The 27,909-nt window shown below is 42.9% G+C and overlaps 1 protein-coding gene across 1 annotated transcript; it reads right to left on the bottom strand.

Annotated features, from left to right (window-relative positions):
* Window positions 1–11,247: 11,247 nt before the first annotated feature.
* On the bottom strand, window positions 11,248–25,580 carry CLDN12 (claudin 12). The gene is made up of 3 exons (NM_001076123.2): window positions 25,491–25,580; window positions 23,950–24,037; window positions 11,248–14,591 (listed from the first exon to the last, which is right to left on the bottom strand). The coding sequence occupies exon 3, from the start codon at window positions 14,552–14,554 to the stop codon at window positions 13,820–13,822; it is 735 nt and encodes a 244-aa protein (NP_001069591.1). The 5' UTR covers window positions 14,555–14,591; window positions 23,950–24,037; window positions 25,491–25,580; the 3' UTR covers window positions 11,248–13,819.
* Between the last annotated feature and the right edge of the window lie 2,329 nt (window positions 25,581–27,909).

Raw genomic sequence — 27,909 nt, 5'->3', positions numbered from 1 at the left:
TTGCAGAGCACAGGCTCTAGGCACAGGGGCTCAGTAGTTGTGGCACAAGGGCTTCATTGCCCAGTGGCAAGAGGAATCTTCCCAGACCAGGGATCAAACCCATGTTCCCTGCAAGGTAGATTCTTAACCATTGGACCAGTGGGGAAGTCCTTGTAATGCATTTTGAATAGGGTCATACTCATCTGGGCTTCCCTCATGGCTCATGGTAAAGAATTCACCTACAATGCAGAAGACACGGGTTCAATCTCTGGGTCAGGAAGAGCCCCTGGAGTAGGAAATAGTTACCCACTCCAGCATTCTTGCTGGGAAACTCCCATGGACAGAGGGGCCTGGGGGGCTGTGGGGTCATAAAGAGTTGGACATGACTGAAGTGACTGAACATGCACGAAACTCATCATCCAAATTCAAATATCATCATGGAGCGCGCTACCGTTCTTTCTGGACAAGCATCTATAAAGGAAGATTCTGATATGCAACATGCTACCTTGCATCACCTTTTTCATTCTCAGCTCCAATATTAGGTGTGGTCACTCACCTAGAGCCAGACATCCTAGAGTGTGGAGTCAAGTGAGCTTTAGGAAGCGTTGCTACAAACAAAGCTAGTGGAGGTGATGGAATTCCAGCTGAGCTATTTAAAATTCTAAAAGATGATGCCACTAAAAGTTCTGCACTTAATATGTCAGCAAACCTGGAAAACTCAGTGCTGGCCACAGGACTGGGAATGGTCAATTTTCATTCCAATCCCAAAGAAGGACAATGCCAAAGAATGTTCAAACTACTGTACAACTGCACTCATTTTAGATGCTAGCAAAGTTATGATCAAAGTCCTTCTAGTTAGGCCTCAACAGTACATGAACTGAGAACTTCTAAACGTACTACCTGGGTTTAGAAAAGGTAGAAGAACCAGAGATCAAATTGACAACATTCGTTGGATCATAGAAAAAGCAAGGGAATTCCAGAAAAACATCTGCTTCACCGACTACACTAACATCTTTGATTGTGTGCATCACAACAAACTGTGGACAATTCTTAAAGAGATGGGAATACCAGACCACATTACCTTTCTGAGAAACCTGTATATGGATCAGGAAGCAACAGTTAGAATCAGATATGGAACAACAGACTGGTTCAAAATTGGGAAAGGAGTAAGTCAAGGCTGTATATTGTTATCCTGTTTATTTAACTTCTATGCAGAGTACACCATGCGAAATGCTGGGCTGGATGAATCTGGAAACAAGCTGGAAACAAGATTACCAAGACAAGTATCAACAACCTCAGATAAGCAGATGATACCACTCACTGGCAGAAAGTGAAGAGGAACTAAAGAGCCTCTTAATGAGGGTAAAAGAGGAGAGTGAAAAGAGCTGGCTTAAAACTCAATATTTAAAAAACTAGGATTGTGGTATCTGGTCCCATCACTTCATGGCAAATAGAAGGGGGAAAAGTGGAAGTAGTGACAGATTTTCTTGGGCTCCAAAATAACTGAAGACACTGACTACAGCTATGAAATTAAAAGATGCTTGCTCCTTGGAAGGAAAGCTATGGCAAACCTAGACAGCACATTAAAAAAACAGAGACATCACTTTGTCGACAAAGATCCATATAGTCAAGGCTATGGTTTTTCCAGTAGTCATGTACAGACAGATGTGAGAGTTGGACCATAAAGAAGGCTGAGTGCCAAGGAATGGATGCTTTCGAATTGTGGTGCTGGAGAAGACTCTTGAGAGTCCCTTGGACAACATGGAGATCAAACCAGTCAATCCTAAAGGAAATCAACCCGAATATTCATTGGAAGGACTGATGCTGAAGCTGAAGCTCCAATACTTTGGCCCCCTTATGCAAAGAGCCGACTCATCGGAAAAGACCCTGAAGCTGGGAAAGATTGAGGGCAAAAGCAGAGGAGGCCAGCAGAGGAAGGGATGGTTGGATTAGTTGGATGTGACTTAGTGACCGAACACACACACACAAACAGAACTTAAGAAAAGTCCGTTGCAGCCTCATAACCATCTTTGAAAAGAAGTGTGGTGGCTTCTTTGGTGGCTAGGACAATAAAGAATCTGCCTGCAATGCAGGGGACCGGGGTTTGAGCCCTGGGTCAGGAAGATTCCCTGGAGAAGGGAATGGCTACTGACTCCAGTATTCTTCTGGAGAATTCCATGAACAGAGGAGCCTGGTGGGCTATCGTCCATGGGGTTGCAAAGAGTAGTACACGATTGAATGACTAAGACTACTACTAAAGTGGTTAATACTGTGTCAAGGTACAGATGTAGAAACTGAGAAACAGGAGCTGGGATTCTCAGACACCTGCCCATAGCCTACTTAGTGAGAGGAGACCCGGAACTACAGGGATCTCAGTGCTCTTGACTCCACACGCAGGGCTCCTCTGCTGCCTCCCACTGAAACAAATTACGAATTTCAAGGCAGGGTTTCCCCGGTGGTCCAGTGGTTAAGAATCTGCCTTGGCAACGCAGAGGATACGGGTTCCATCCCTGGTCTGGAAAAATTCCACATGCTGCGGGGCAACTCCGCCCATGTGCCCCAGCAGCTGAGCCCCTGAGCTGCAGCCACTGAAGCCTGCACATCCTAGAGCCAGTGCTCGGCCACAAGAGAAGCCACGGCCATGAGAAGCATGAACACGGTGGCTGGGGAGTGTCCCCTGCTTCCCACAACAAGAGGGAAGCCCGCGCAGCAATGAAGAGCCAGCACAGCTAGAAAAGAATATAAAAAGAAAGAATTTCCAGACGGCGTCCAGACTATTAAACCAATGGCAGAGCCCTTCTGAACCCAGGACCTCATGTGCCTGCACAGGTCCCACAAAGCCCTGCTCCCATGACACAGTACCTTCCCAGAGCACAGATCCAGCTGGGTCTCGGGGAACCAGGGAGTGCTTCTTATGTGTCCATGGTACAGCTTGTGCGTGTGCCACAGTAAAAGAGTTGCTAATGTATCTTGGCAGGGAGAATGACTTTACTTCTAACAAAAAATTCAGAGGCATCTGTAGAAACAAAAACAAATACATAAACACAGGAAAAAAGGCTGCCAGTCCCTTGAGGGGCGACTGTCGATAGCAGGGCTCCCAAGTAAAACATCAGGGTAAGATGATTTTCTTTTTTTTTGCCATTTTTTCTCATTGGAGCATCCTAAATTTTGATTCCTTTACTTCCTTAACAATCATACTTTTGTCCTTTGAATAAACTGAATTTCTAGTCATCATCCTTTCATGGTACCACTTCTAAAAGCAAGAATTTCACTGGAGTTGAACTTTAGAACTTTAGATAATTTCCACTTTCCAGTGTTAGGTCTTCCTTAATTTTTGCTCTGTTCCCGGTCATGGTGGTTCTGCTTTAGGGGAAATGTATCAGTCTCTCCCTAACTCCAGGCTTCCCAGTAGTAAAGAATCTGCCTGCCAGTGCAGAAGACGCAAGAGACAGGGTTCCATTCCTGGGTCCGGAAGATCCCCTGAAGTAGGCGATGGCAAACTCACTCCAGTATTCTTGCCTGGAGAATTCCATGGACAGAGGAGCCTGGCGGGCTCCAGTCCATGGGGTTGAGTCAGACACAACTGAACAACTGAACACACACACACACACACACACACACAGCCTAACTCCATGTTATTAGCATTAATGGCTTTTTCTCCCTCTGTGCCTGCCAAAGTTGTACCGGCTGGTGGAGAGAGAAGCAGTCTAAGAAGGGTAGGGACAGTTGGCTTTTGATGTTTTCCGTTCCGTGGCTGAGCCATTCTCCCCACCCCCACCCCACACCACCCCCACCTCCCAGGTCACTTTTTCTTTCAGTCTCTTTTATTCCCCAACTGAGGAATTCAGTGTCGTTAGGCTCCCCGCTCTGGGAGTCCTAAGCTACCTAGCTTGTGCCCTTTTCAGGCCAAGTATTAGGAAAGCAATCAGATTAACTTCACTGTACTGAAATACCAATACAATTCAGCTTCCTGCTCCTAATGCTGATCTCACAATTGCTGTCATCAAGTTTTTAATTTTTCTTTTGGCTGCACGGCATATGGATCTTAGTTCCCCAGCCAGGGATCAAACCCCCACTCCCTGCACTGGAAGTGCGGAGTCTTAACCACTGGACTGTCAGGGAAGTCTCTGCCACAGGATTTTATCTTGCCGTTTGTTCTACCAAAGGAAGGTTTTGCTTGTCACTCCACTGCCTGGTGAATCTTAGAATCAGTTATTTCCTCCTCTACCTAGGAAACTATCAGCTTTATTTTTCTTCCTGAAAGGCTGACCCCAGAAATAATTGACCATTAGATAAAAACAAACGATATATTTTTTTAAGGGATGGTTTATTCGTTCCTGATAACCACAGACCAACATAACACTGTGTATGTGTGCTGTGCTAAGTCGCTTCAGTCACGTCCATGTCTTTGCAACACTATGCACTGTAGCCCACCAGGCTCCTCTGTCCATGGATTCTCCAGGGAAGAATACTGGAGTGGGTTGCCATATCCTCCTCCAGGGGATCTTCCTGAAGGACAGAACCGGAGTCTCTTACTTCTCCAGTATCGGCAGGTGGTTCTTTACTACTACTGTGACCTGGGAAGCCCCAACCACTATATATATGTGGACTTAAATTCACAGCCTAAAAGCTGAGAGTTACATTTTATTCAGTGGCGATTTTTAGGACTTCAAACCCAGGAGACAGTATCTCAAGTGACCCTAAGAGAACTGTTCACAAGAGGCGAGGGGAGGAGCCAGATTATATAGAAGTTTTGCAGAAAAAGTTCAGGTAAGCTGAACAGCAAGAGATTATTGTTAATTAGAGAAAACCAGATAACCCAAGTTAAGGAATTTAGGGCTTTTCTATTTATGGGAGGGCTTCCCTGGTAGCTCAGTCAGTAAAGAATCCTCCTGCAATGCAGGAGAACAGGATTCTATCCCTGGGGCAGGAAGACCCCTGGAGAAGGAAATAGCAACCCACTCCAGTATTCTTGTCTGGGAAATGCCATGGGCAGAGGGGCCTGGTGATCTACAGTCCACTGGGTTGCACAGAGTCAGACACAGCTTAGCAACTAAACCACCCCCACCACTGACTGCTGGGCGGAGAATCAATGATACAGGAAAAGGGTGGAATCCTGGAGACCACTGACAAGCTATTGCACCACCAGTGAGCCATGGTGGTGGTTTGCACTGGATGGCTGTATGGGTAGATGCAGGAGTCCGGGCTCACTGAAATCATTCCTTTGGTATGCACCTCAGAGTCTGGGGCCTGTATCCTGTGTTTCCACATCCTGAGTTTCCTCAGGGCTCACCGCAGGAGGTGACTGTAGTCTGATGGCTGCTGTGATTGAGGGCAGGTATTCCTTCCTTCCTGAGTTCCCTCAGGGCTCACCAGCTCTCCACTGTGATGGCTGCGATTGCTGACAACTGTGACCTCCCTTGTTTACTGATATGGCAGGAAATATTCCACTTCTTATATATCATAGTGCTGCTGCTGCTAAGTCGCTTCAGTCCTGTCTGACTCTGTGCGACCCTATAGACGGCAGCCCACCAGGCTCCCCCGTCCCTGGGATTCTCCAGGCAAGAACACTGGAGTGGGTTGCCATTGCCTTCTCCTATATATCATAGTAGTTTGACTGTAAATGCATGATTTAACATCTATTCCAAACCCCATGAGTGTTTATTCTTCAGTTTATTTCCCTGGTAACAGAGGCAGTCACTTATAACCTAACCAGAATTAGAAAGGACTCTGCTCCCAACCTAAACCCAGGTATTTCTCACCTCCCACCCAGATTAGGCTGTTTTACCACATTTTGGTAATAAATATTTAGCATTTTCTAAGGGAATCTGGGATAATGAGAGAGATTTTTTTCTGACACGGAGCCAGGAAAGCTCACAATACCTCTTCATAGCGTAAAGACAAATATTCCTCAAGGTTACCCCCGAGTTTGCTTTATGCTCTTTGTAGGTCATCTACTGCCATATAACAAACTGCCCCTGAGAAACGGAGTATTTCCTGCCATATCAGTGAACAAGGACGTCACAGTCATCAGTGATTCTGGCTCTCCAAACGTGAACTCCTGAGCCCTAGAGGCAGTCAGGAGGCAGAACGACGCCTGTATCACTGGCAGCCACCAGGTCGCAGCCACTCCCTACAGTGATCAATGAGAACTAAGCATGTGAAAAAAGCAGGATACTGGCCCCAGATAGCTGAGGTGCATGTCAAAGGAATGATGCCAGTGAGCTCAGACTCTCGAATCTTCCCATATACAGAAAAGCACTAAATTCCCTAACCTGACATGCCTGGTTTTCTTTAATTCACCACATACCTATGATGTTCAGACTACCTGCCCCTTGTTGCAAACTTCTATATAAGCTGCCTCCTCCCCGCGCCTCCTCGGAGCAGTTCTCTCAGGATTACTTGAGATGCTGCCTCCTGGGCTTGAAGTCCTGAAAATTCCCACTGAATAAAACACAACCCTCAACTTTTAAGTTGTGATTATTTTTTTAAGTTGACAGATTCACACATACCATCTTGAAACAACAGTAAGCACTATTTCACATAGGATGTGTGGGTCAGGAACTTGAGGCAGCTTAGCCAGGAGATTCTGGCTTGGGACCTTTCAGTCAGGTTGCAATTGAGACGTTGGCCAAGGCTGCAGTAATCTGATACCTGTTTCCAACATGGCTGGCAAATTGGTAGGGGGCCTCAGTTCTTCCTAAATTAACTGTACGGGCTGTGTATGTCCTTACAACATGGAAGCTGGCTTCATCCCAGCGGAAGTGATCCAAGAGAGAGAGGCAGAAGCTACATCTTTTATGACCTATAACCTCAGAAGTCACAAGCTATCATTTCTGCAAAGCCTTACTGGTAACACATGTCAGCCCTGCTGCAGGGAAGAGCCAATTGTGATTCCTAGTTGGATCTGTTTCTTTGGTTTGCTTTTCGTTACTTTATTATTATAATCATACGTAATGGCCTACCTTGGGGACCCTGCCCCTCTGCCTGACTATAAGTGCCTTTGTTCAGCTTACAGAGAGACAACTTGAATGGAATGCACAAGTGGGCATTCCAGCCCACCTATGAATGGCTGCAGGAAAGAAATTAACACATCCCCTCCTATGTTGCAGGATAAATGGCCTTTTTACTTTATTTCCTCACCCCCTAACATCTACATCCAGATAAGATGGTTATTTTGAGATATTAGTCTGCCACCTTCTCTGTCAGTTGGTTTTCTGAATGAAATTGTATTCGTTGTTTCAACACCTCATCTCCAAGTTTATTGGCCTGTCATGCTGCGAGCAGACAGAGCTTGGACTCTAATGTATTCAGTATGGGAGCAGGACTGCATAAGGATGTGAATCCCAGGAGGCAAGGATCACTGCAGACCATCTTAAAGGCTAGCTATCACATTCATTATGCCACTCTTTCCATCATATAGGAAACAGAAATTCCTTGTTTCCAACGTGGCTTTCCTACATGGTTGGAAAACTGGTAGGGGCCTCAGTTCTTCCTAAATTAGCTATAGGGCTGTGTACATCCTTACAACATGGAAGCTGGCTTCGCCCCAGAGGACATGATCCAAGAGAGAGTGAGGCCTCTCTCTCTTGTGACCAATTTGGATTGGTATGTGACCAATCCAAAGGTCCTCAAGAAGGGATAGTTGCTATTATTTATTATTGAATTTGCATTCAATAACTAACCCTAACTTTTAAGATATTGTTAGTGTCAATAATTGCTAAAAGTCTGATCAATGATGGGCACAATGAAAAGAAAAATCTCTCCAGGTAATTTGTGTGGCTGTGCTATGCCAGGCAGTGTGCTTTTCCTGGCTCCATGTTCTTTGATGTACTCCTTTGTTTACTGCTGCACAAGACCTACCACTCAGTCTCAGAGCAAGAATGTAGATTCTGTTCTGAGAGGTAACTAACTGCTGAATAAAGCTGAGGAGAGACAAGGTCATGTTTGGATTTTATTAGGTTCCTTCTGTTGTCAGTATACGGGATGGGTTGGTGGTGGGGAGGAAGAAAGAGCAATACTGGAAATAGGCCCATTAAAAGTCTGTTTCAGAGAGTCCCTTTATCAAAGATAAAGTTTTACACTTGTTATAATTCCCAGCTCCTTCATTAACTAATTTGAAGCTCAGCAAATTAATCTCCCTGAGCAATGGTATGTGCTTATTTAGTGTTTAATAACAGCTGAGGAGGGTGGGGAATGAGAAGAAGGAAAGAAGGAAGGAAGGCAAGGAGGGAGGGAGGAGAGGAAAGAAGACAAAAAGGGAAAAGATAAAACTCTGTAGTATCTGCTAATTTCTGTGGCATCAATACTTTCACCATGGCCAATTGCAAACTACAAACATGATCTCACTGGACAAGGAGCTGGGAAGAGATGTGTACACCTGGCTGACACCACCAGGCTCCAGCACCCACTGCTACCTTCAAGCTCTTTAAGCAGAAGCAGCCAGGAGCAGGTCAGTAGGTCAGAACATGACCCAAAGTCCTTACTCACATGGCCAGCAAGGGGGAAGACAGACTTCTTAGGCACCTGCTCACCCCAGAGGGGATCAGTCAGGAGCCAGGGTCCTCACCCTCCACAGAAACATCCTGGTACTCAACTCCCAACCTGGACTATCCAGACCACAGAATTAGCCTAAGAGTAAGGACAAGAAAAAGGACATGGGCATAGGGACAACAAGTATTTTTAAATTTAAGTGAATTATCTGTATTCATTTACTGGTAGCTCAACTGGTAAAGAATCTGCCTGCAATGCAGGAGACCCCAGTTTGATTCCTGGGTCAGGAAGATCCCCTGCAGAAGGGATAGTCTACCCACTCTAGTATTCATGGTCTTCCCTGGTGGCTCAAATGGGAAAGAATCCACCTGCAATGAAGGAGACCTGGGTTCAATCCCTAGGTTGGGAAGATCCCCTGGAGGAGGGCATGGTAACCCACTCCAGTATTCTTGCCTGGAGAATCCCCACGAACAAATTGAGCCTGGCAGACTACAGTCCATGTGGTCGCAAAGAGTCAGACATGACTGAGCAACTAAGCACAGCACACACAGCCTTTCAAACTATTAAGAATGAATTGTGGAGCAACGCCACTAGATATATAATGCAGTTAAAGTATTACTATGCCTTTTCTCTTAATGAGAAGCTGTTACCTTTTTCTATAAAGCATAACCCTGGAGACATGAATCTACATATATATTTTTTTCTATAGAGGATTTAAGTGAACAAGGACCACTCGAAACCATGATTACTACATTATTACTAATAGGACCCAGTCACACTGGGTTTTTCACAATGTGAAAATAAAAAATTTCTTTCCTCATCCACCATCTCATTGTCTTCATCAAAATTTGCTGAAGCATTTGTTTCACAGAACAGCGTGGAAAGCTGGCCCATTTCCAAACAAAGTGGAAAAACCCTAAATTCTCTGTTAATCGCAGATTTGCATAAGAATATTAGGCAGGCCATAGTTGGGCTTTTTCTTGCAGAGTTCCAGTCCTACCGTGAGGTTTTAAAGGGCTCTGGCACGCTATGGCACTGACACAGAACCTTCCTGGCTGGAGGGTGGTGAGACACTCAGCAGGGACAGGGAGAATGACTCTCTCCTAGAAAAGTTCTCCAGTGTGGGGGAGGGGAAGGGAAGGGGACAGCCCTTAGGCTAACCTGTCAGTATGCTTCAGGATTGCAGTTATTGATAATCAGTGAAATGGGACAGCTAATTCAGATCCCTTGAGTCCTGTGGTTCTGTCACTTTGATTTATATCTCTTTTGCAAGGACCTTTTTATTTTTTCCAGAGAAACCTGACGCAAGCTCTTCAAATTCTCTCCTAAACATGAAATATTTTAGAGATAATTTTGACTGTAAGTTTTTCTGCTTTTTTATAAAAATGAAGAGGTGTGAGATCAGGAGAGGTAGAGAAGGAAGCAAAAAGCAAAAGCAGAACTGACAAGCTACATGTTTCCTCAAGATGAGTCTTAAGCGATGGTCTTAGTGGAACTATCACAAAAGCCATGATTTGACCGTCTCATTGCATCATATCTAGAGGTGCATGGTGTTGGTTTAACATTGGTGATAAATTTATTCACCTGGTTAAAGCTGCGACTGCCAAGTTGATCCATTGTTACTATTTTCCCCTCAGAAACTAGTAATTTGTGGAGCAGTATTTTGAGATTATGTAAATATCCTGTTTTTTGTCAAACTTTCACCAATCAGTTTTAATTCCATTGATGTTTTCCCAACTCCATCTATTTTTCTATACTGATCATTTGGTAGTTTACTGAAGAAGCAACTTTTCTTTTTTCCTGTTTCTATCGGTAGGGGATGCATGGCTTTTTGCTTTATTCAATAGATTCCATGTTATTTTGATGCTTAGATTGTCCCAGATTGAACCAGTGGGAACCTCTTTAAGCCGGCTCCTGTGTAATTTGTTAAGTCCCCATCCTTCTTCGAGTGTTTCTTTTTGCAGAAGACAATGTGCTGGGCTCATCTTGCACTTTTCCTACCCCGGGACTGGAATCAGTCTTTTTCTCCAAAGAGCTCTGTGTAGGGGATATTTTTAAAAATTGGTCTTGGATAGTGATTGCAAGCCATCTATATTTTTCACTTCTGGTTGGTAAATCACTTGTGAATTTGGTTAGCATGAAGAGTTTCTCCAGCATTTTGGCCACCCTCAGGGAGCTTGTGCAACTTGGGGGCAGACTCCAGACTGTAGTGTGTTAGTATAATCAGCTATGGCGATGGCCAGCCTGAAATGGCTTCACACTTCTAGTGCAACAGCTCTGGCATCCAATGTCCCATCAGAGCCATGGGTTCAGTGAGGGGTGCTTGTGAATGCTATCACTGGGAGGCCAAAAACTAAAAGCTCATTCCAGGTCCTGGAAATTTTGAGGTGCTTACCTATTAGGACCACTTTTCCTGGCAACCTTGAGTTCTGAAGAATGAAGAAGGGTCCTCCCACTTAACCATTTGAGAACCCGCAATCACCAAGAGCACAGGTGGCTGGAAAACTAGACTGATGAGGCAAGTCTGGCCCATTTGACTTTATTTGTTGTTTTTCTGTGGAATGTTGAAATAATCCAGTGAACTCCTAAGACCATTCTTAGAAATGAAGGGTCTTGATGCTTCTGAAACAATAATGCCAAGTTTTCTGATTCCAACTGCTATTCTACAGGGGTTTAAAAGGGGTTGTGTCTTTTACAATTTGCACATATTTGATAAACATTTCTCAAAATATTTCGCCTTAAAGCACTGATGAAAATGAGGACAGAAACGGAAACTTGTAAAAATACATCTTTTAATAAACATCAAGAAGTACAGTGCAGTTTTATCGAAGTTTTACACTGCAGTTTACAGCAAACATATTATCTATTATAGTGTATACTTATTTACAAGTAAACTCAGGCGTTTTTTCCTCCCGTGGTTGGATAAACCAAAGCCGGTCCATTAGACTACATTTAAGGTCTTCCAAACTGTTTCCCAAGCTTCTGTAAAAGGCCTTTAACATGAAGAGACTTGCAACAACAAAAGAAAGATATCACCCATCACAATGATAGCCTGATGAATGCTCAAAAGTTATTTAAAAAATTATAAATATATGGATTCCTTTGATGGCTTTGAAGAATAAGAATAGTTTCTGACAGCAAATCTGAAATATTAATGACAATAAGGGAAACACCTGTTTCTATTGCCATGTGAATCCATAATAAACACTAATTTGAGGCTATAGTTTATGAAAAGAATCCAAAAAATGCTTGTAGTAAAAGTTCAACATTTTATATGTATTTATATATATTGGTCCCATGGACTAAAAACTGTCTAGAATATTAATGGCTTGGTCTGCTTTTAACATTACTTATACAAAGAATGGTGGAATTCTTGACACTTCTGGACAAAGTGAGTGAAAATGGGAACAGAAATTAATTAGTAAAAGGAAAATTAATATTAATCTTAAAATTTTACCTGCTGTTGTCTTGGAGTGATCAAAACTCAGCTACATCCAAGAAGAGTAAAAAGAACTGAAGGAAATCAGAAGCTATTGCTTAAAAACCAGAGTTTTGCATGCTTTCAACTGAAGGCATTTAAAAATTATACAACTGGATGTACTTGCTATTTACATAAACCAGTGTTTGGAATTAGAAACGAAAGTACTGCTTATGCACAGAAGTTCCAGAAGCATACTCAGATTTGCAAAAGAGGCACAATAACGTGTCAATCATGCAACTAGTTGTACGTGAGATTTGTAACGGGTAATAGAACAAATTCCGCATGAACACAGCACTGATGTGGAGCAAATGACATCAAATAAGTACGCAGCTCAAATTCCGAAGGGTAAAGACCCAATATCCCTGAATCTGTAAGCATTCATCTCGGTGTTAACATGGTTTCCTCTAAGCATTATCTCATTAGAAGAGAGATTTAAATACTTCTCCCTCTTTGATATGCCATCATATTTTTAGAGGTGAAAAGGGAACAATTGGTGGGTTTTGTTTTGTTTGTTTTTTACCACTGTGGCCCATCCAGTTCTCATGAATCTGATACCCTGTTATCACAGCATCAAGACTAAGGTAGGTGCTCTACAGGATCCAACAAACTGAGTTTCTGGATCCAAATATTGCTGGTATTTACAATAAGCCTGGCTGCCAGAAAGCCATGCTTTGGGTGAAATGTACTCCAGGCACAATGACTGAGTGAAGATCAGCTGCCACTGAGGTCATTAACTGTATGATCTTCTATCTTGAAGTAAAATTTCTTAGTAGATGGGACGAGATCTCATACTTTCCATGTATTCTCAACTGCACCTAGTAACGTGCTGGGCAAAGATATACACTCACAGAAATAGTCGGTGATGGGGCGGGAACTGAATCAAGAGGGAACCTGGTCATGGGGAGGCCATGCCTCACTCCACCCATCACCCAAAAGGCAGTCACCCCGATGATCCTCTGCAGCTGTCACCGAAGAGCAGATGCTTGTCCCCTGCCACTATTTGAAGAACTAACCACTCGGGCCTCTTTCTTTCTCTTGGTCACTAAGAGATTACATGTGGGCCTGAGTGCCACCTGGTTGATGATATCTGGAAAAAAATAGGTGTTTTTTTTTTGCCTCAAAGGAAGCACCAACCCATCACATGGCACAGTTTAACTCTAATAATACAACTTATAGAACCATTAACTTTTATAATTAGGTTAAACGTTATCCATACTAATAGATATTTTAAACGTTAGGCTTATTCTGACATCACTTAAGATACATTTTATTTTTAAACATAGGCATGAGGTAGAAGATAAGAACTCACAAAAGAAAGTCATCTTCAAAATACCAAACTCTATTCAATACAACTAGCCCCGAGAAAGAAGTAAGAAAAGTTACAGCCTAAGCTGGTAGACTGGCTACTGATAAACTATTACCCTTACCTGAAAAAAAAAAATCTTAATTTGAAATTGTCCATTTTTTCCCACCAATTTAAGGTATTATAGAAAAAGGGCGATACACATTCTGACATTCTGAAATATTTCTAAGGATCGCATATAACAGCTCCTCTTAATAACCATTTTTTACCATGTGGCTCTAAATCACCTCAATTGAGACACAGGTCCTTTCTACCTAAATAACTGATCAGATATCAATATGGAGGTTAAAAATGCTTTGAGCACAAGAAGCAAGATAAAAGGAATGATTCACATTTAAAATATTGTACTTTTCATAAAAACTAGCAGCACTTCATCCTACCAAGACATACAGATTTGGCTTCACTGACTGATCAGGAACCGAGGAAAATGGATATAGGTCCAAAACGGCTTCTTCACGAGGGAAATGTGAGGCTAGAAGGTTTCTTGAACAACGACTTCCCCATTAGGTGGTGTGGGAAACTACTGGAATGTCGATTTCAATGGCAGAGAGGCGGGAACGGGCTGAATAGGGCTGTGAGTACGTGTGCATACCGGGAGGGTGGGAGTACAGCGGCTGCCAGAAAGGAGAGGGCAAGGACTTGCATGCACAGTACCAAATAAATAGTAGCAGGGCCGTCATAAACAAGCCCCCAGCACTAGCCACAGTGACGTACACAGCATAGTCAAACGCAAAGACTGGCTCGAACTTCCTGTTCAGGTGGATGTTGTAAAAGATGACCCAGATGGACGGGGAGAGGCTCACAGTACCCGCCAGGAAAAACAGCAGCCCGGCCACCAGATGGCAGCCCGCACTATTGACCAGGCACTTAGCCAGCTTGATGTTGGGCACGGAGGACCTGAAGGCCGTGTTACACATTCCGATCAGGCAGAGCAGCAGGGCGCCCATCGCGATCAGGATGCTGAGTGGCAGGGCAAACTGGAGGACCCGCAGGTCCAGCTGGTCCACAGAGGAGTACCAGGCAGCGTCGTACATCAGGCAGTCATTGCCCCCGTCATAGCGGGCGCACTTCACCCACAGGCCTGTGTAGACGGTCAGGTTCTTCTCGTTTCTGTTGAACGTGATCAGTCGTAACTTCCTCCAGTTGGGAAGCAGTGTGCCTGCAAAGAGGCCCGCTACGGAGGCGATTCCACACAGGAAGGACAGCACGGTGGCCGCGTGGACATCCCGACAGCCCATGGCAGGCAGGCAGGTGTGTGCAGTACTGCCAGTCAGACTGGGGGGACACAGAAGAGAAGAGATCATGAGGGGACCCCGGGAGAGCAGAGCAGGAAGGGTGGGGCTGTCTGGAAACACACCAGGGACATGGAATCAGACAGAATTCTGTCCCTTGTCTCCATATGCAGTAGGAACGGGTATGAGCACACGTGCCATGACCGCAGAGCACAGGCGTACATGCACACCCCTGCTCATCAATGACTGCTCACACAGCAACCAGAGTCTTCACACATGAGCATTTTTCTATCCGGTGAATCAGACGAACAACCAACATAATTCCAAATTCACTTAACATCACATCTGAAATTCTCTCAGTTTTCAAAAATCACTCATTCGACACCCACGTTATCAAGCACTTAGGTGTGTCAGATACTCAAATATGCAGGGTCACAGCACCATCCACAAACACACCACCATCAACTCCAAACACAAATTCGGCCTCCGATGCTCACGCAGATGTAAAAGGAGACTAGCAAAAAGGCAAAGGTGTGAGGAGACAGGGCAGCGGAGTAGCTGAAGGCAGACGCTGAGCTAGACGGCTCGAATTCGAATCCCTGCTTCCTCAGTTACTAGCCAAGTGACCCAAGTGCCTTTTGATCAGCAACACTACTTCTGTGCGCCTCACTTTCCTCATCTGCAAGATGGGGAAAGTAACAGTGCCTAACTCACAGCTTTTCTAGGTATTCAATGAATTAATATGACATCAAGTGCTTAAAATTATACCTGGTGCCTTGGAAGTGCGATCTGAGTGTCAACTATTCTAAGCACTCAGTGATCAGCTCAGTGCTTGGCATCATGGAGCAGTTCAAAGAACATTTGTGGAGTAAACGTTAAATAAGAAAAAGCAGACGGCTCATTCCTATGTACTAGGCATACCAGAAAACACAAAATGTAAATAGACTCCTCTCCAATGAGTTAGTCAAAGCAAAAAGACAGAAAAAAGGTCCCTGACATTATTCTGCGTCATCACTTCCTCACTGATTCACTATGGCTGGCATGCTTTTCAGATTAAACTATTGGTTATTGGTTATAATACTGACATACTACTATTGGTTAGTCTACTATGACTGCTCATATAAGATGAATGTAAAGATTTCTGAAATGACAACCTATCTGCATTAATGCTAGCAAGACCCTTCATCTCAAATTAAAAGGCTGGACTCTTTATCTGTATATGACATATTATAAAAAAAAAAAAACCCAGTATATTATTCAGCTTTATTTCTTCAGGAGTTTGAAACTCACTCTCCAAACACCACTCAAATGTATTTTTTCTACTTTCTATCATGTCTCCTGCAAGGCAACAGAACAGACTGCTTTAATTTACTATATATTTAGTCCAATCACAAAAACTGGGAATAATTTTTAGTCAAGGCTGTGGTTTTTCCAGTAGTCATGTATGGATGTGAGAGTTGGACTGTGAAGAAAGCTGAGTGCTGAAGAATTGAAGCTTTTGAATTGTGGTATTGGAGAAGACTCTTGAGAGTCCCTTGGACTGCAAGGAGATCCAACCAGTCCATCCTAAAGGAGATCGGTCCTGGGTGTTCATTGGAAGGACTGATGCTGAGGCTGAAACTCCAATACTTTGACCACCTCATGTGAAGAGTTGACTTATTGGAAAAGACCCTGATGCTGGAGGGATTGGGGGCAGGAGGGGAAGGGGACGACAGAGGATGAGATGGCTGGATGGCATCACTGACTCGATGGACGTGAGTCTGAGTGAATTCCAGGAGTTGGTGATGGACAGGGAGGCCTGGCGTGCTGTGATTCATGGGGTCGCAAAGAGTCGGACACGACTGAGCGACTGAACTGAACTGAACATACTTATACACACACACATACGTAAGTGTACAATATAAAAAATCAGTTTAAGTGATTTTTATATTGTAAAATATAAAAGTGACCATTTTTTAAAATCCTCAAGAATAACTAGTTGTAAGTTTTTCTGTTCTTAGTTTACTATTTGTTTATCATGTTGTCTTCTGTCAATATAACTAAAAGTAGTAATTGTTTTAAAAAAAATGTTATGGATGAAAATACTTGGAGGAATTATGTTCATAATTTATTTTTTTTTCCTGCAAATTTTAAATGCCTGATTTTAGCAACCAACCAACCACCTGAGTCCTACGATGGAAACTGGTGCAGGTTTGAGGATGTTTACACTGGAAAACGCCACTAGTTTTGTCAGGCTCCAGAACCCAGCTTCCTGTTGGTTTCTGCTCATGTATCTTCTCCCCAGTATACTGACAGCAACTTGCACACAAGTCATTTTAGGAATATTTGAATAAATAAATACTAGGCTCTGACCCAAGACCACAGGAGCTTAAAAAGGTAGGCTCTTAATGATATAGAACTGGACAAGGAAGTAGCCATTACTAAGCAATCATTCATTCAGCAGGGATTTACTATTCAGCACACGCAGAACACTCTGTTAGGTCCTTGAGGCCATGAAGATCTGGACTTTGCCCCAATATGTTAACCATCAGACTGAGGGAAAGAATATGCTGTTTTATCAAAACTCAAAGTGCTGATAATGAAAAAGGCATCTGATTACTACATATTAAGTGATCATTGTTAGGTATCAACCAAATAAGATATGCTATGCTATGCTATGCTAAGTCGCTTCAGTCATGTCCGACTCTGTGTGACCCCATAGACGGCAGCCCACCAGGCTCCCCCGTCCCTGGGATTCTCCAGGAAAGAACACTGGAGTGGGCTGCCATTTCCTTCTCCAATGCATGAAAGTGAAAAGAGAAAATAAAGTCGCTCAGTCGTGTCCGACTCTTAGCGACCCCATGGACTGCAGCCCACCAGGCTCCTCCGTCCATGGGATTTTCCATACAAGTTCATAAAAATGAATAATTCAGGCTTAGAGAAAAACTGGGCAATGAAAAGAAAGAAGACTTAATCAACATTGTGAAGATGTAAAAAAAAAGTTTCCCTCAATTCCTTTCAAAGCTTCAGAAAGCCTTCATATCACCACTGCTAAGTCCTAACCCAATCACAATTCCTTCCTGTTTTCAGAGGCAGGGGACAAATACTTGGAGTATCAGTATAATTGAGTTTTTTTCATTCAAGCTCCCCTGTACCCCTGATTCCTACAAACGAAATGAGAAATAAGATCAGAATGAATTTTATTACTAATAAATTTCTGTAGTTCTTAGCCTATAGATTATCAAATGACACTAATAAACAGAGCCAGATCAATACTTAACATCTATTTCAGTTTTAAGTGTGTTCAAATTTATCAAACATCATATCAATCCAGATGTTGGATCAGTCCCCTGAATTGGCTTCTGCTCAATTATACTTGGCTCAGATCTCAGAAACTGACTAAGTCATATTTTTAGAGAGCCAACAAGTATACCTGGAGCAGTGGCTGCACGGCAAGCAGCGGAGAGGACCTACCCCACATCCAAGGTCAGGAGTGGCGGCTGCATTTTGCTGGCGTAGCCGTGAAGACATACCCCATGTCCAAAGTAAGAGAAAGCCCAGTAAGACGGTAGGCGCTGAGAGAGGGCATCAGAGGGCAGACAGACTGAAACCACAATCAGAGAAAACTAACCAACCTGATCACATGGACCACATCATGGATCACAGCCTGGTCTAACTCAATGAAACTAAGCCATGCGTGTAGGGCCACCCAAGACAGAGAGGTCATGGTGGAGAGGTCTGACAAAATGTGGTCCACTGGAGGGAATGGCAAACTACTTTAGTACTCTTGCCTTGAGAACCCCATGAACAGTATGAAAAGGCAGAAAGATAGGACACTGAAAGATGAATTCCCCAGGTCGGTAGGTGCCCAATATGCTACTGGAGATCAGTGGAGAAATAACTCCAGAAAGAAGGAAGAGATGGAGCCAAGGCAAAAACAACATCCAGTTGTGAATGGGACTGGTGATGGAAGCAAGGTCTGATGCTGTAAAGAGTACTATTGCATAGGAACCTGGAATGTTAGGTCCAATTGCATAGGAACCTGGAATGTTAGGTCCATGAATCAAGGCAAATTGGAAGTGGTCAAACAGGAGATGGCAAGAGTGAAGATCAACATTTTAGGAATCAGTGAACTAAAATGGACTGGAATAGGTGAATTTAACTCAGATGACCATTATATCTACTACTGTGGGCAAGAATGCCTTAGAAGAAATGGAGTAGCCATCATAGTCAACAAAAGAGTCCAAAATGCAGTATTTGGATGCAATCTCAAAAACAACAGAATGATCTCTGTTCGTTTCCAAGGCAAACCATTCAATATCATGGTAATCCAAGCCTATGCCCCTACCAGTAATGCTGAAGAAGCTGAAGTGAAATGCTTCTATGAAGACCTACAAGACCTTTTAGAACTAACACCCAAAAAAGATGTCCTTTTCATTATGGGGGACTGGAATACAAAAGTAGGGAGTCAAGAAACACCTGGAGAAACACGCAAATTTGGCCTTGGAATACGGAAGGAAGCAGGGCAAAGGCTAATAGAGTTTTCCCAAGAGAATGCACTGGTCATAGCAAACACCCTCTTCCAACAACACAAGAGAAGACTCTACACATGGACATCATCAGATGGCCAACACCGAAATCAGATTGATTATATTCTTTGCAGCCAAAGATGGAGAAGCTCTATACAGTCAGCAAAAACAAGACCAGGAGCTGACTGTGGCTCAGATCATGAACTCCTTATTGCCAAATTCAGACTTAAATTGAAGAAAGTAGGGAAAACCACTGGATCATTCAGGTATGACCTAAATCAAATCCTTTACGATTATAGAGTGGAAGTGAGAAATAGATTTAAGGGACTAGATCTGCCTGATGAACTATGGACAGAGGTTCAAGATATTGTACAGGAGACAGGGATCAAGACCATCCCCAAGAAAAAGAAATGTAAAATAGCAAAATGGTTTTCTGAGGAGGCCTTACAAATAGCTGTGAAAAGATAATCGAAAAGCAAAGGAGAAAAGGAAAGATATACCCATTAGAATGCAGAGTTCCAAAGAATAGCAAGGACAGATAAGAAAGCCTTCTTCAGGGATCAATGCAAAGAAATAGAGAAAACAATGGAATGGGAAGACCAGCGATTTCTTCGAGAAGATTAGAGATATCAAGGGAATATTTCATGCAAAGATGGGCTCACTGAAGGACAGAAATGGTATGGACCTAACAGAAGCAGAAGATATTAAGAAGAGGTGGCAAGAATACACAGAAGAACTGTACAAAAAAGATCTTCACGACTCAGATAATTACAATGGTGTGATCACTCACCTAGAACCAGACATCCTGGAATGTGAAGTCAAGTGGGCCTTAGAAAGCATCACTACGAACAAAGCTAGTGGAGGTGATGGAATTCCAGTTGAGCTATTTCCAATTCTAAAAGATGATGCTGTGAAAGTGCTGCACTCAATACGCCAACAAATTTGGACAACTCAGCAGTGGCCACAGGACTGGAAAAGGTGTTTTCATTCCAATCCCAAAGAAAGGCAATGCCAAAGAATGTTCAAACTACCACACAATTGCACTCATCTCACAGGCTAGCAAAGTAATTCTCAAAATTCTCCAAGCCAGGCTTCTGTGAACTTCCAGATGTTCAAGTTGGTTTTAGAAAAGGCAGAGGAACCAGAGATCAAATTGCCAACATCCGCTGGATCACCAAAAAAGCAAGAGAGTTCCAGAAAAACATCTATTTCTGCTTTATTGACTATGCCAGAGCCTTTGACTGTGTGGATCACAATAAACTGTGGAAAATTCTGAAAGAGATGGGAATACCAGACCACCTGACCTGCCTCTTGAGAAATCTGTATGCAAGTCAAGAAGCAACAGTTAGAACTGGACATGGAACAACAGACTGGTTCCAAATAGGAAAAGGAGTATGTCAAGGCTGTATATTGTCACCCTGCTTATTTAAGTTACATGCAGAGTACATCATGAGAAACACTGGGCTGTAGGAAGCACAAGCTGGAATCAAGATTGCCAGGAGAAATACCAATAACCTCAGATACGTAGATGATATCACTCTTATGGCAGAAAGTGAAGAAGAACTAATGAGCCTCTTGATGAAAGTGAAAGGGGAAAGTGAAAAAGTTGGCTTAAAACTCAACATTCAGAAAACTATGATCATGGCATCCGGTCCCATCACTTCATGAGAAATAGATGGGAAACAGTGGAAACAGTGGCTGACTTTACATTGGGGGCTCCAAAATCATTGCAGATGGTGACTGCAGCTGTGAAATTAAAAAGACATTTACTCCTTGGAAGGAAAGTTATGATCAACCTAGACAACACATTAAAAAGCAGAGATATTTTCTTTGCCAACAAAGGTCCATCTAGTCAAGGCTATGGTTTTTCCAGTGGTCATGTATAGATGTGAGAGTTGGACTATAAAGAAAACTGAGCACCAAAGAATTGATGCTTTTGAACTGTGGTGCTGGAGAAGACTCTTGAGAGTCCCTTGGACTGCAAGGACATCCAACCAGTCCATCCTAAAGGAGATCAGTACTGAATGTTCATTGGAAGGACTGATGTTGAAGCTGAAACTCCAATACTTTGGCCACCTGATGCGAAGATCTGACTCATTTTAAAAGACCCTGATGCTGGGAAAGATTGAATGCAGGAGGAGAAGGGGACGACAGAGGAAGAGATTGTTGGATGGCATCACTGACTCAATGGACATGAGATTGGGTAAACTATGGGAGTTGATGATGGATAGGGAGGCCTGGCATGGTGCAGTCCATGGGGTCGCAAAGAGTCAGACACGACTGAGCAACTGAACTGAACTGAACAAGTATATGGCATTTTTCAGATGGGAAATATTATGAACCTTAATTTAACTGAATTTCAATCTCGGTGCTGGAATTAATGTCCTCACTGTTTGTAAACTTCTTTGGCTGCTTTACATTTTATACCCTGCTCATAACTCTACATGTGTATGATTTGATACAAAGCATAGAGTCAGACGCGACTGAAGTGACTTAGCAGCAGCAACAGCACCAGTATATCCCATAGAGGGATAAAGTAACATCTTATAGGGACAGTGAGAGAAGGAATATGTTCAGTGATTTAAAACTGAAAGATACGCTGAGTCTTGGAGTTCTACCAATTAATTTGAAACCACGCATTATTTTTTCAATTGCAAATCTGATCATTTCACTACATTTTACCATTCAATAGCTTTCTATTGGGAGAAGGCAGTGGCACCCCACTCCAGTACTCTTGCCTAGAAAATCCCATGGACGGAGGAGCCTGGTGGGCTGCAGTCCATGGGGTCGCGAAGAGTCAGACACAAGTGAGCGACTTCATTTTCACTTTTCACTTTCATGCATTGGAGAAGGAAATGGCAGCCCACTCCAGTGTTCTTGCCTGGAGAATCCCAGGGTCGGGGAGCCTGGTGGGCTGCCATCTATGGGGTGGCACAGAGTCGGACACGACTGAAGCGACTTAGCAGCAGTAGCAGCTTTCTACTGAATAGTTTCCTCAGAATAAAGTTTCCAAAGTTTCATATCTTTCCCATAATTTCCAAAGTTTTACTTCCCACCATCTGGTTCCTGCCAGATTCTTAGTCTCCTTACTGAGTCAGTTTTCTACCTTACATATTAGTCTATATAGACATAATGCTTTTCTTTTAACTTTTCAAATTATGTTTTTCAATGTGGGCTTTTTCTCATGCTGTGTTTCCTCCTAGAACTTTCTTAATCCCATCCTATTCTTTGCTTAGCTGACATGTACTTACCTTTCTAGTTTCCAGGGAGGCTGGACCTAAACCTCCCCTCTTCTCTCCAACCCTTCCCCTTCCCCCTTCCCTAGTTACACGCCCTGGTTGCACCTTTGTAATTTTTCTTTGATAGCAGTGAATTTGCTTATATTCTCTGTTCAGTGTTTATCCGTCTTACCAGACTGTAAATTCCAGGAGGACAAAGAGCCTTCTGTTTTATTCACTGTGTCCAACACTGACACACAGAAGGCACTCAATTATTTGTTTAATGAATGAACAAAAAAACAAATGGAAGGTTCATATGAGTATGGTGAGGACACAGAGAGTTATCAATTTGCTCCAGGATCAGTTCCACTCATTACATTCTTTCATACTCTGTGTTCTGAAGCCTCCAAACTGCTTCTAGAATGTGCCCCTGCTTTCCACTGTTTACTGGCCAAAGTCTCTCTCATTTTTAAAAATGAAGTTCATTTTCTTCCCCCAGAAATTTCCTAAGAAAGATGAAGCCATTCCCAGGTTATTTATATGCAGCCTCTGCTTCTAGAAACACGTATCTAAGTTTAGCAACACTGGTTAATTCCCACCGTGGTTAGATAATTATGACAGTTGATTCTCGTGTTTTCAACTTAATAGGTATGTTACATACAGGATGTGCCTTTAAGAATACTGGTTCATATATTGAATTAATGTTTGCTTATCAAAGTTAAGCAATTTTTTATACTTGTATTTCTATTTCCTTTTTAAAATATTTTTCCCAACTGAGGAAAAGAAATAAACATCTTTTTGCCATATGAAAGCCTCTTATTAGCGACTGCAGCAGATGTGCAAGGCTAAGAATACACTTTAACAATCTGAGGAGCACCCACGAACACTAGCTGGGTGACAGGTCTTGAGCTGAGTTGTATATACAGATGTGTGGGTTTGCTGTTTCCATCTGGGAGGCAGCATGGTATTGTAGCCCAGGCGACCCAAGACTCAAACGCCAGTCACAAACCACCATTTGCAAACCGGCCAAGTCCTATGCCCTCTGCATTTCAAATTTCTCAAATGTCCCCCAAGATAGTTGTGAGATCATAAATAGTAAAACCCTTCGTAAAACAGAATAGGGTGGGAAATTTAAGTCTGTGACCATTACTGGTAGGTTTATTGGAGAGCATTCTCTTTGAGAATAGCTACTGACCAAATCAGATAAGGCCTCTGTTCGAAACACCCACTTCACATCTGACTGTTCCACAATGACGTGCAGAGGAGATGGTACACAATTAAAGGTTATCAAAGATATTTCAAATAAAAATATTTTTCAAAAGAATATCTTTCCTGTAGGTCTGAATGAGTTCAAAGAAGTTTGAAGCAGGAATAATGTCGAAAAGCTTTAAGAATTCTCAGATCCATTACTGTATTTTTTTCAGAGACAATTCTAAGGAATAGCTACATGAGAACACATCTGTAATAGCAGCTACATTAATCCTCGGTAGTAACACTAGCAGTCCCTTCTACCTTAGAAGGTACTGTCTCCCTCAGAAGGGTTTTCTTAGAAGATATAGATCATCAACATAGCACTTGGAATGGAGATCTATCCTGTAACTTTATTTTGTTAAGAGAAAAAAGTGTCATATATATGGAAGTAAAAGGAAGAAATAAAATCAGGGCATGTACTTACTCTTTGAGGTACTTGATAGTTCCAAAACAACTTTAATCAACTTAGAAGAAATGTATGCACATCTGAACACAGTCAAGATGGCCTGGACCTAAAGAACAGGAAAAGCACTCCAAATTAATATAGTACTTCTTCAAAAACTCAATTTGAATTCATATGGAGCTAGGAAAAATAATTACCAATCATCTAAAACCAAAGAAATCTTAAGCCAAAAAAAGGTGGGCAGTAAGTTAAAAAAAAAAAAAAAAAGGTAGTTTATTCTTAAATTCACACAATATCTATTTGTGGGCTACAGAAGAAAAAATTAACTCTCATTTTGTGACTTAAGAAGATAGGAAAAACAAGGATGAAAATCACTTCACTGTTTTGGAAATCTTTTCATAACTACAGTGAAAGAATAAGGAGGGCTGATGAAGCACTATGTAATTAGTTGTCTTGGCATAAAACACATTCCTGAGGTTTCTTTTATTCCTTTTAAAAGGATACTGACAACAAAACTAGTCAAAGTTGCTTGGTTTTACCATGCCCCCTAAAACTTGCAACTAGAATTTCTCTTCAGTTTATAGTTCCACCAACAGCTCAACCCACCATTCAAATGTTTTCATATGTCTTTCTTAAGCATCAACAACTTCCTCTTCAAACACTAATTACCTCAAGTAGAAGGATGAGAAGGAAAACTTGTAACGCCTAAGAACTTCCTGGTTCAAGGTGTGTCTATATACATATATACTGCTAGCCCTACAATGATCATAAAGTAGAATGATGTTCCCAACAGTCTGCAAGAAAGGGATTTCAGCCAGATTTTTTTTTTTTTTTTTTCTTTTCTAAATGTATGTCTGGTTGGTTTCAATCACAGTTGCTTACTTACTTACTGATAAGTGTCACAATATAAACACACAATAGGATCTCTGAGCAATCCTTTTAAAGTCAGGTCACCAAGTCTGGCCTTCTAACGTCACGACTGGCCCCTTGCAAAGCCTGTAACACAGAACTTGGGCTTCAGAGAAAAGCAAAGTGGGCTTCCAGAGAAGCCCGCCTCCCCACTACCCTCTCTGCACTCCCTTTGAGCTGTGTCCTCAGGAGCATCAGAGTTGGTAGAAAGACAGAGGAGGTTGAAAAAAGAGACAGAGAGAGAGAGAGAGAGCTTTCCTGGTTAGAGCCAGTGGAAAGAGACCGCAGCAGTGACTGTACGCTCTCAGAACAAGCTTATCCCTGCACCACTAGGTGGGTTTGAATAGAGAGCAGGTCATCATTACACAACCAGCATGAGCCAGTGATTCAAAAATAGCAACCTGCACCTCCACAGCACACACCTGGCCAGCCAGGCCCCTAGCCCTGGCCAGACACGTCGACATTTTCATACTTCTGGGTCCAAAGTAATTTTGAGAGCTTCATCAAACACCTCCTCATTCAGCATTCACGTCCCCAAAGGTGGTCAGCACGTTCCAATGCTGAGTGACTCTCCTCGTTTAAGCAATCTTACAAAAATCCTCAACTACTTATGCAAAAGACCCAGAAACCAGAACATTCTTGCCCACACCTACCTGTTTCTCACATCCAGGGCATTTTCACTCGCCCACACTGAGGAGCCTCTCGGAGCGTCTTCCTCTCGGCGTCCCAGGAAGTGCGTTCCCAGAGAGCCGCTCCAAAGGCTTCTGGGACTCGTAGTCAGGTTCCCTAAACAGGAATGCCCTGGATGACTGGCAGACTACAATTCCCAAAATCCACTGAGCTGGCAGTCCCAGGCAATATCCTGCGACCACCTCCCGCCTTTCTGCTCTGTTTCCCACCTCCCCCATTCTTTTAACACCTTAACTTACGTTTAGATTTGGGTTATAGGTCTACAAAACAGTTAGAGGAAACAGAGCCAAAAATAATTTTGAGTTGGGTACCCAAATAAATATTTCCCACTAAGTAATTTATTTACCACTTTTTATTTACCCCGCCCCACTGGGGGGCTGGGGGTAGTCAGAGTGTTATTTGCTTTTAAACTTTTTATTTTGGCAATATGTGAACCGTGAACTTCCTGATGTTCAAGCTGGTTTTAGAAAAGGCAGAGGAACCAGAGATCAAATTGCCAACATCCGCTGGATCGTGGAAAAAGCAAGAGAGTTCCAGAAAAACATCTATTTCTGCTGTATTGACTATGCCAAAGCCTTTGACTGTGTGGATCACAATAAACTGTGGGAAATTCTGAAAGAGATGGGAATACCAGACCACCTGATCTGCCTCTTGAGAAATTTGTATGCAGGTCAGGAAGCAACAGTTAGAACTGGACATGGAACAACAGACTGGTTCCAAATAGGAAAAGGAGTATGTCAAGGCTGTATATTGTCACCCTGTTTATTTAACTTATATGCAGAGTACATCATGAGAAACGCTGGACTAGAAGAAACACAAGCTGGAATCAAGATTGCCAGGAGAAATATCAATAACCTCAGATATGCAGATGACACCACCCTTATGGCAGAAAGTGAAGAGGAACTCAAAAGCCTCTTGATGAAAGTGAAAGTGGAGAGTGAAAAAGTTGGCTTAAAGCTCAACATTCAGAAAACAAAGATCATGGCATCCGGTCCCATCACTTCATGGGAAATAGATGGGGAAACAGTGGAAACAGTGTCAGACTTTATTTTTCTGGGCTCCAAAATCACTGCAGATGGTGACTGCAGCCATGAAATTAAAAGACACTTACTCCTTGGAAGGAAAGTTATGACCAACCTAGAGAGCATATTCAAAAGCAGAGACATTACTTTGCTAACAAAGGTTCGTCTAGTCAAGGCTATGGTTTTTCCTGTGGTCATGTATGGATGTGAGAGTTGGACTGTGAAGAAGGCTGAGCACCGAAGAATTGATGCTTTTGAACTGTGGTGCTGGAGAAGACTCTTGAGAGTCCCTTGGACTGCAAGGACATCCAACCAGTCCATTCTAAAGGAGATCAGTCCTGGGATTTCTTTGGAAGGAATGATGCTAAAGCTGAAACTCTAGTACTTTGGCCACCTCATGTGAAGAGTTGACTCATTGGAAAAGACTCTGATGCTGGGAGGGACTGGGGGCAAGAGGAGAAGGGGACGACAGAGGATGAGATGGCTGGATGGCATCACTGACTCGATGGACGTGAGTCTGAGTGAACTCTGGGAGTTGGTGATGGACAGGGAGGCCTGGCGTGCTGCAATTCATGGGGTCGCAAAGAGTCGGACACGACTGACCGAGTGATCTGATCTGATCTGATAGCCCATTATTGGGCTTCCCTGGTAGCTGAGATGGTAAAGAATCCACCTGTAACGCAGGAGTCTTGGGTGCAATCCCTGGGCTGGGAAGATCCCCTGGAGAAGAGAATGGCAACCCACTCCAGTATTCTTGCATGGGAAATCCCATGGACAGAGGATCCTGGCAGGTGGGCCAGGAGTCTACGGGGTCACTGAGAGTCCCACTGGACTGAGCACTAACACTTTCACGTTCATGGCCCATTAACAATGCTGTGATAGTTTCAGGTGAACAGCAAGGGACTCAGCCACACATATATGCCGATCCATTCACCCCAAACTCCCCTCCCATCCAGGCTGCCACATAACATTGAGCAGAGTTCCATGTATTGTAGAGTAGGTTCTTGTTGATTATTCATTTTCATTATAGCAGGGTGTACATGTCCATCCCAAGTATATTATTTTTTCCCCACCTGCTGTTTCTGAAGTAAATTTACTTCAAAACAATGGGTATGCATTGAGGCATATTTGGGGGTGACCTGCCCAGGACAGATGTTGAAGTGTCATGATCACACACATAAATGCAGATAGAGTAAGTGTGGCAAATGTTGGTAACTGTTAAATCTAGAGAGAGTTATGTATGCGGGTGTTCATTATACTATTAAAATTCTCTGTACTTTTGAAATTTTTCAAAATAAAAAGTTTGAGAAAAAGCATCGTAGTTGTAAATAAAAGTAAAGGATGGCATCCATTCCTATCC

The sequence above is a fragment of the Bos taurus genome, chromosome 2, assembly GCF_002263795.3.
Source record: "Bos taurus isolate L1 Dominette 01449 registration number 42190680 breed Hereford chromosome 2, ARS-UCD2.0, whole genome shotgun sequence".
In the NCBI taxonomy this organism is placed as follows: domain Eukaryota; kingdom Metazoa; phylum Chordata; class Mammalia; order Artiodactyla; family Bovidae; genus Bos; species Bos taurus.
The sequence above is the reverse complement of the archived record's forward strand: the minus strand, read 5'-3'. Positions and strand labels throughout refer to the sequence as shown.

What these genes read in the sequence shown, in the direction of transcription:
- CLDN12 (NM_001076123.2), bottom strand. Translation starts at nt 14,554, where the DNA reads ATGGGCTGTCGGGATGTCCACGCGGCCACCGTGCTGTCCTTCCTGTGT.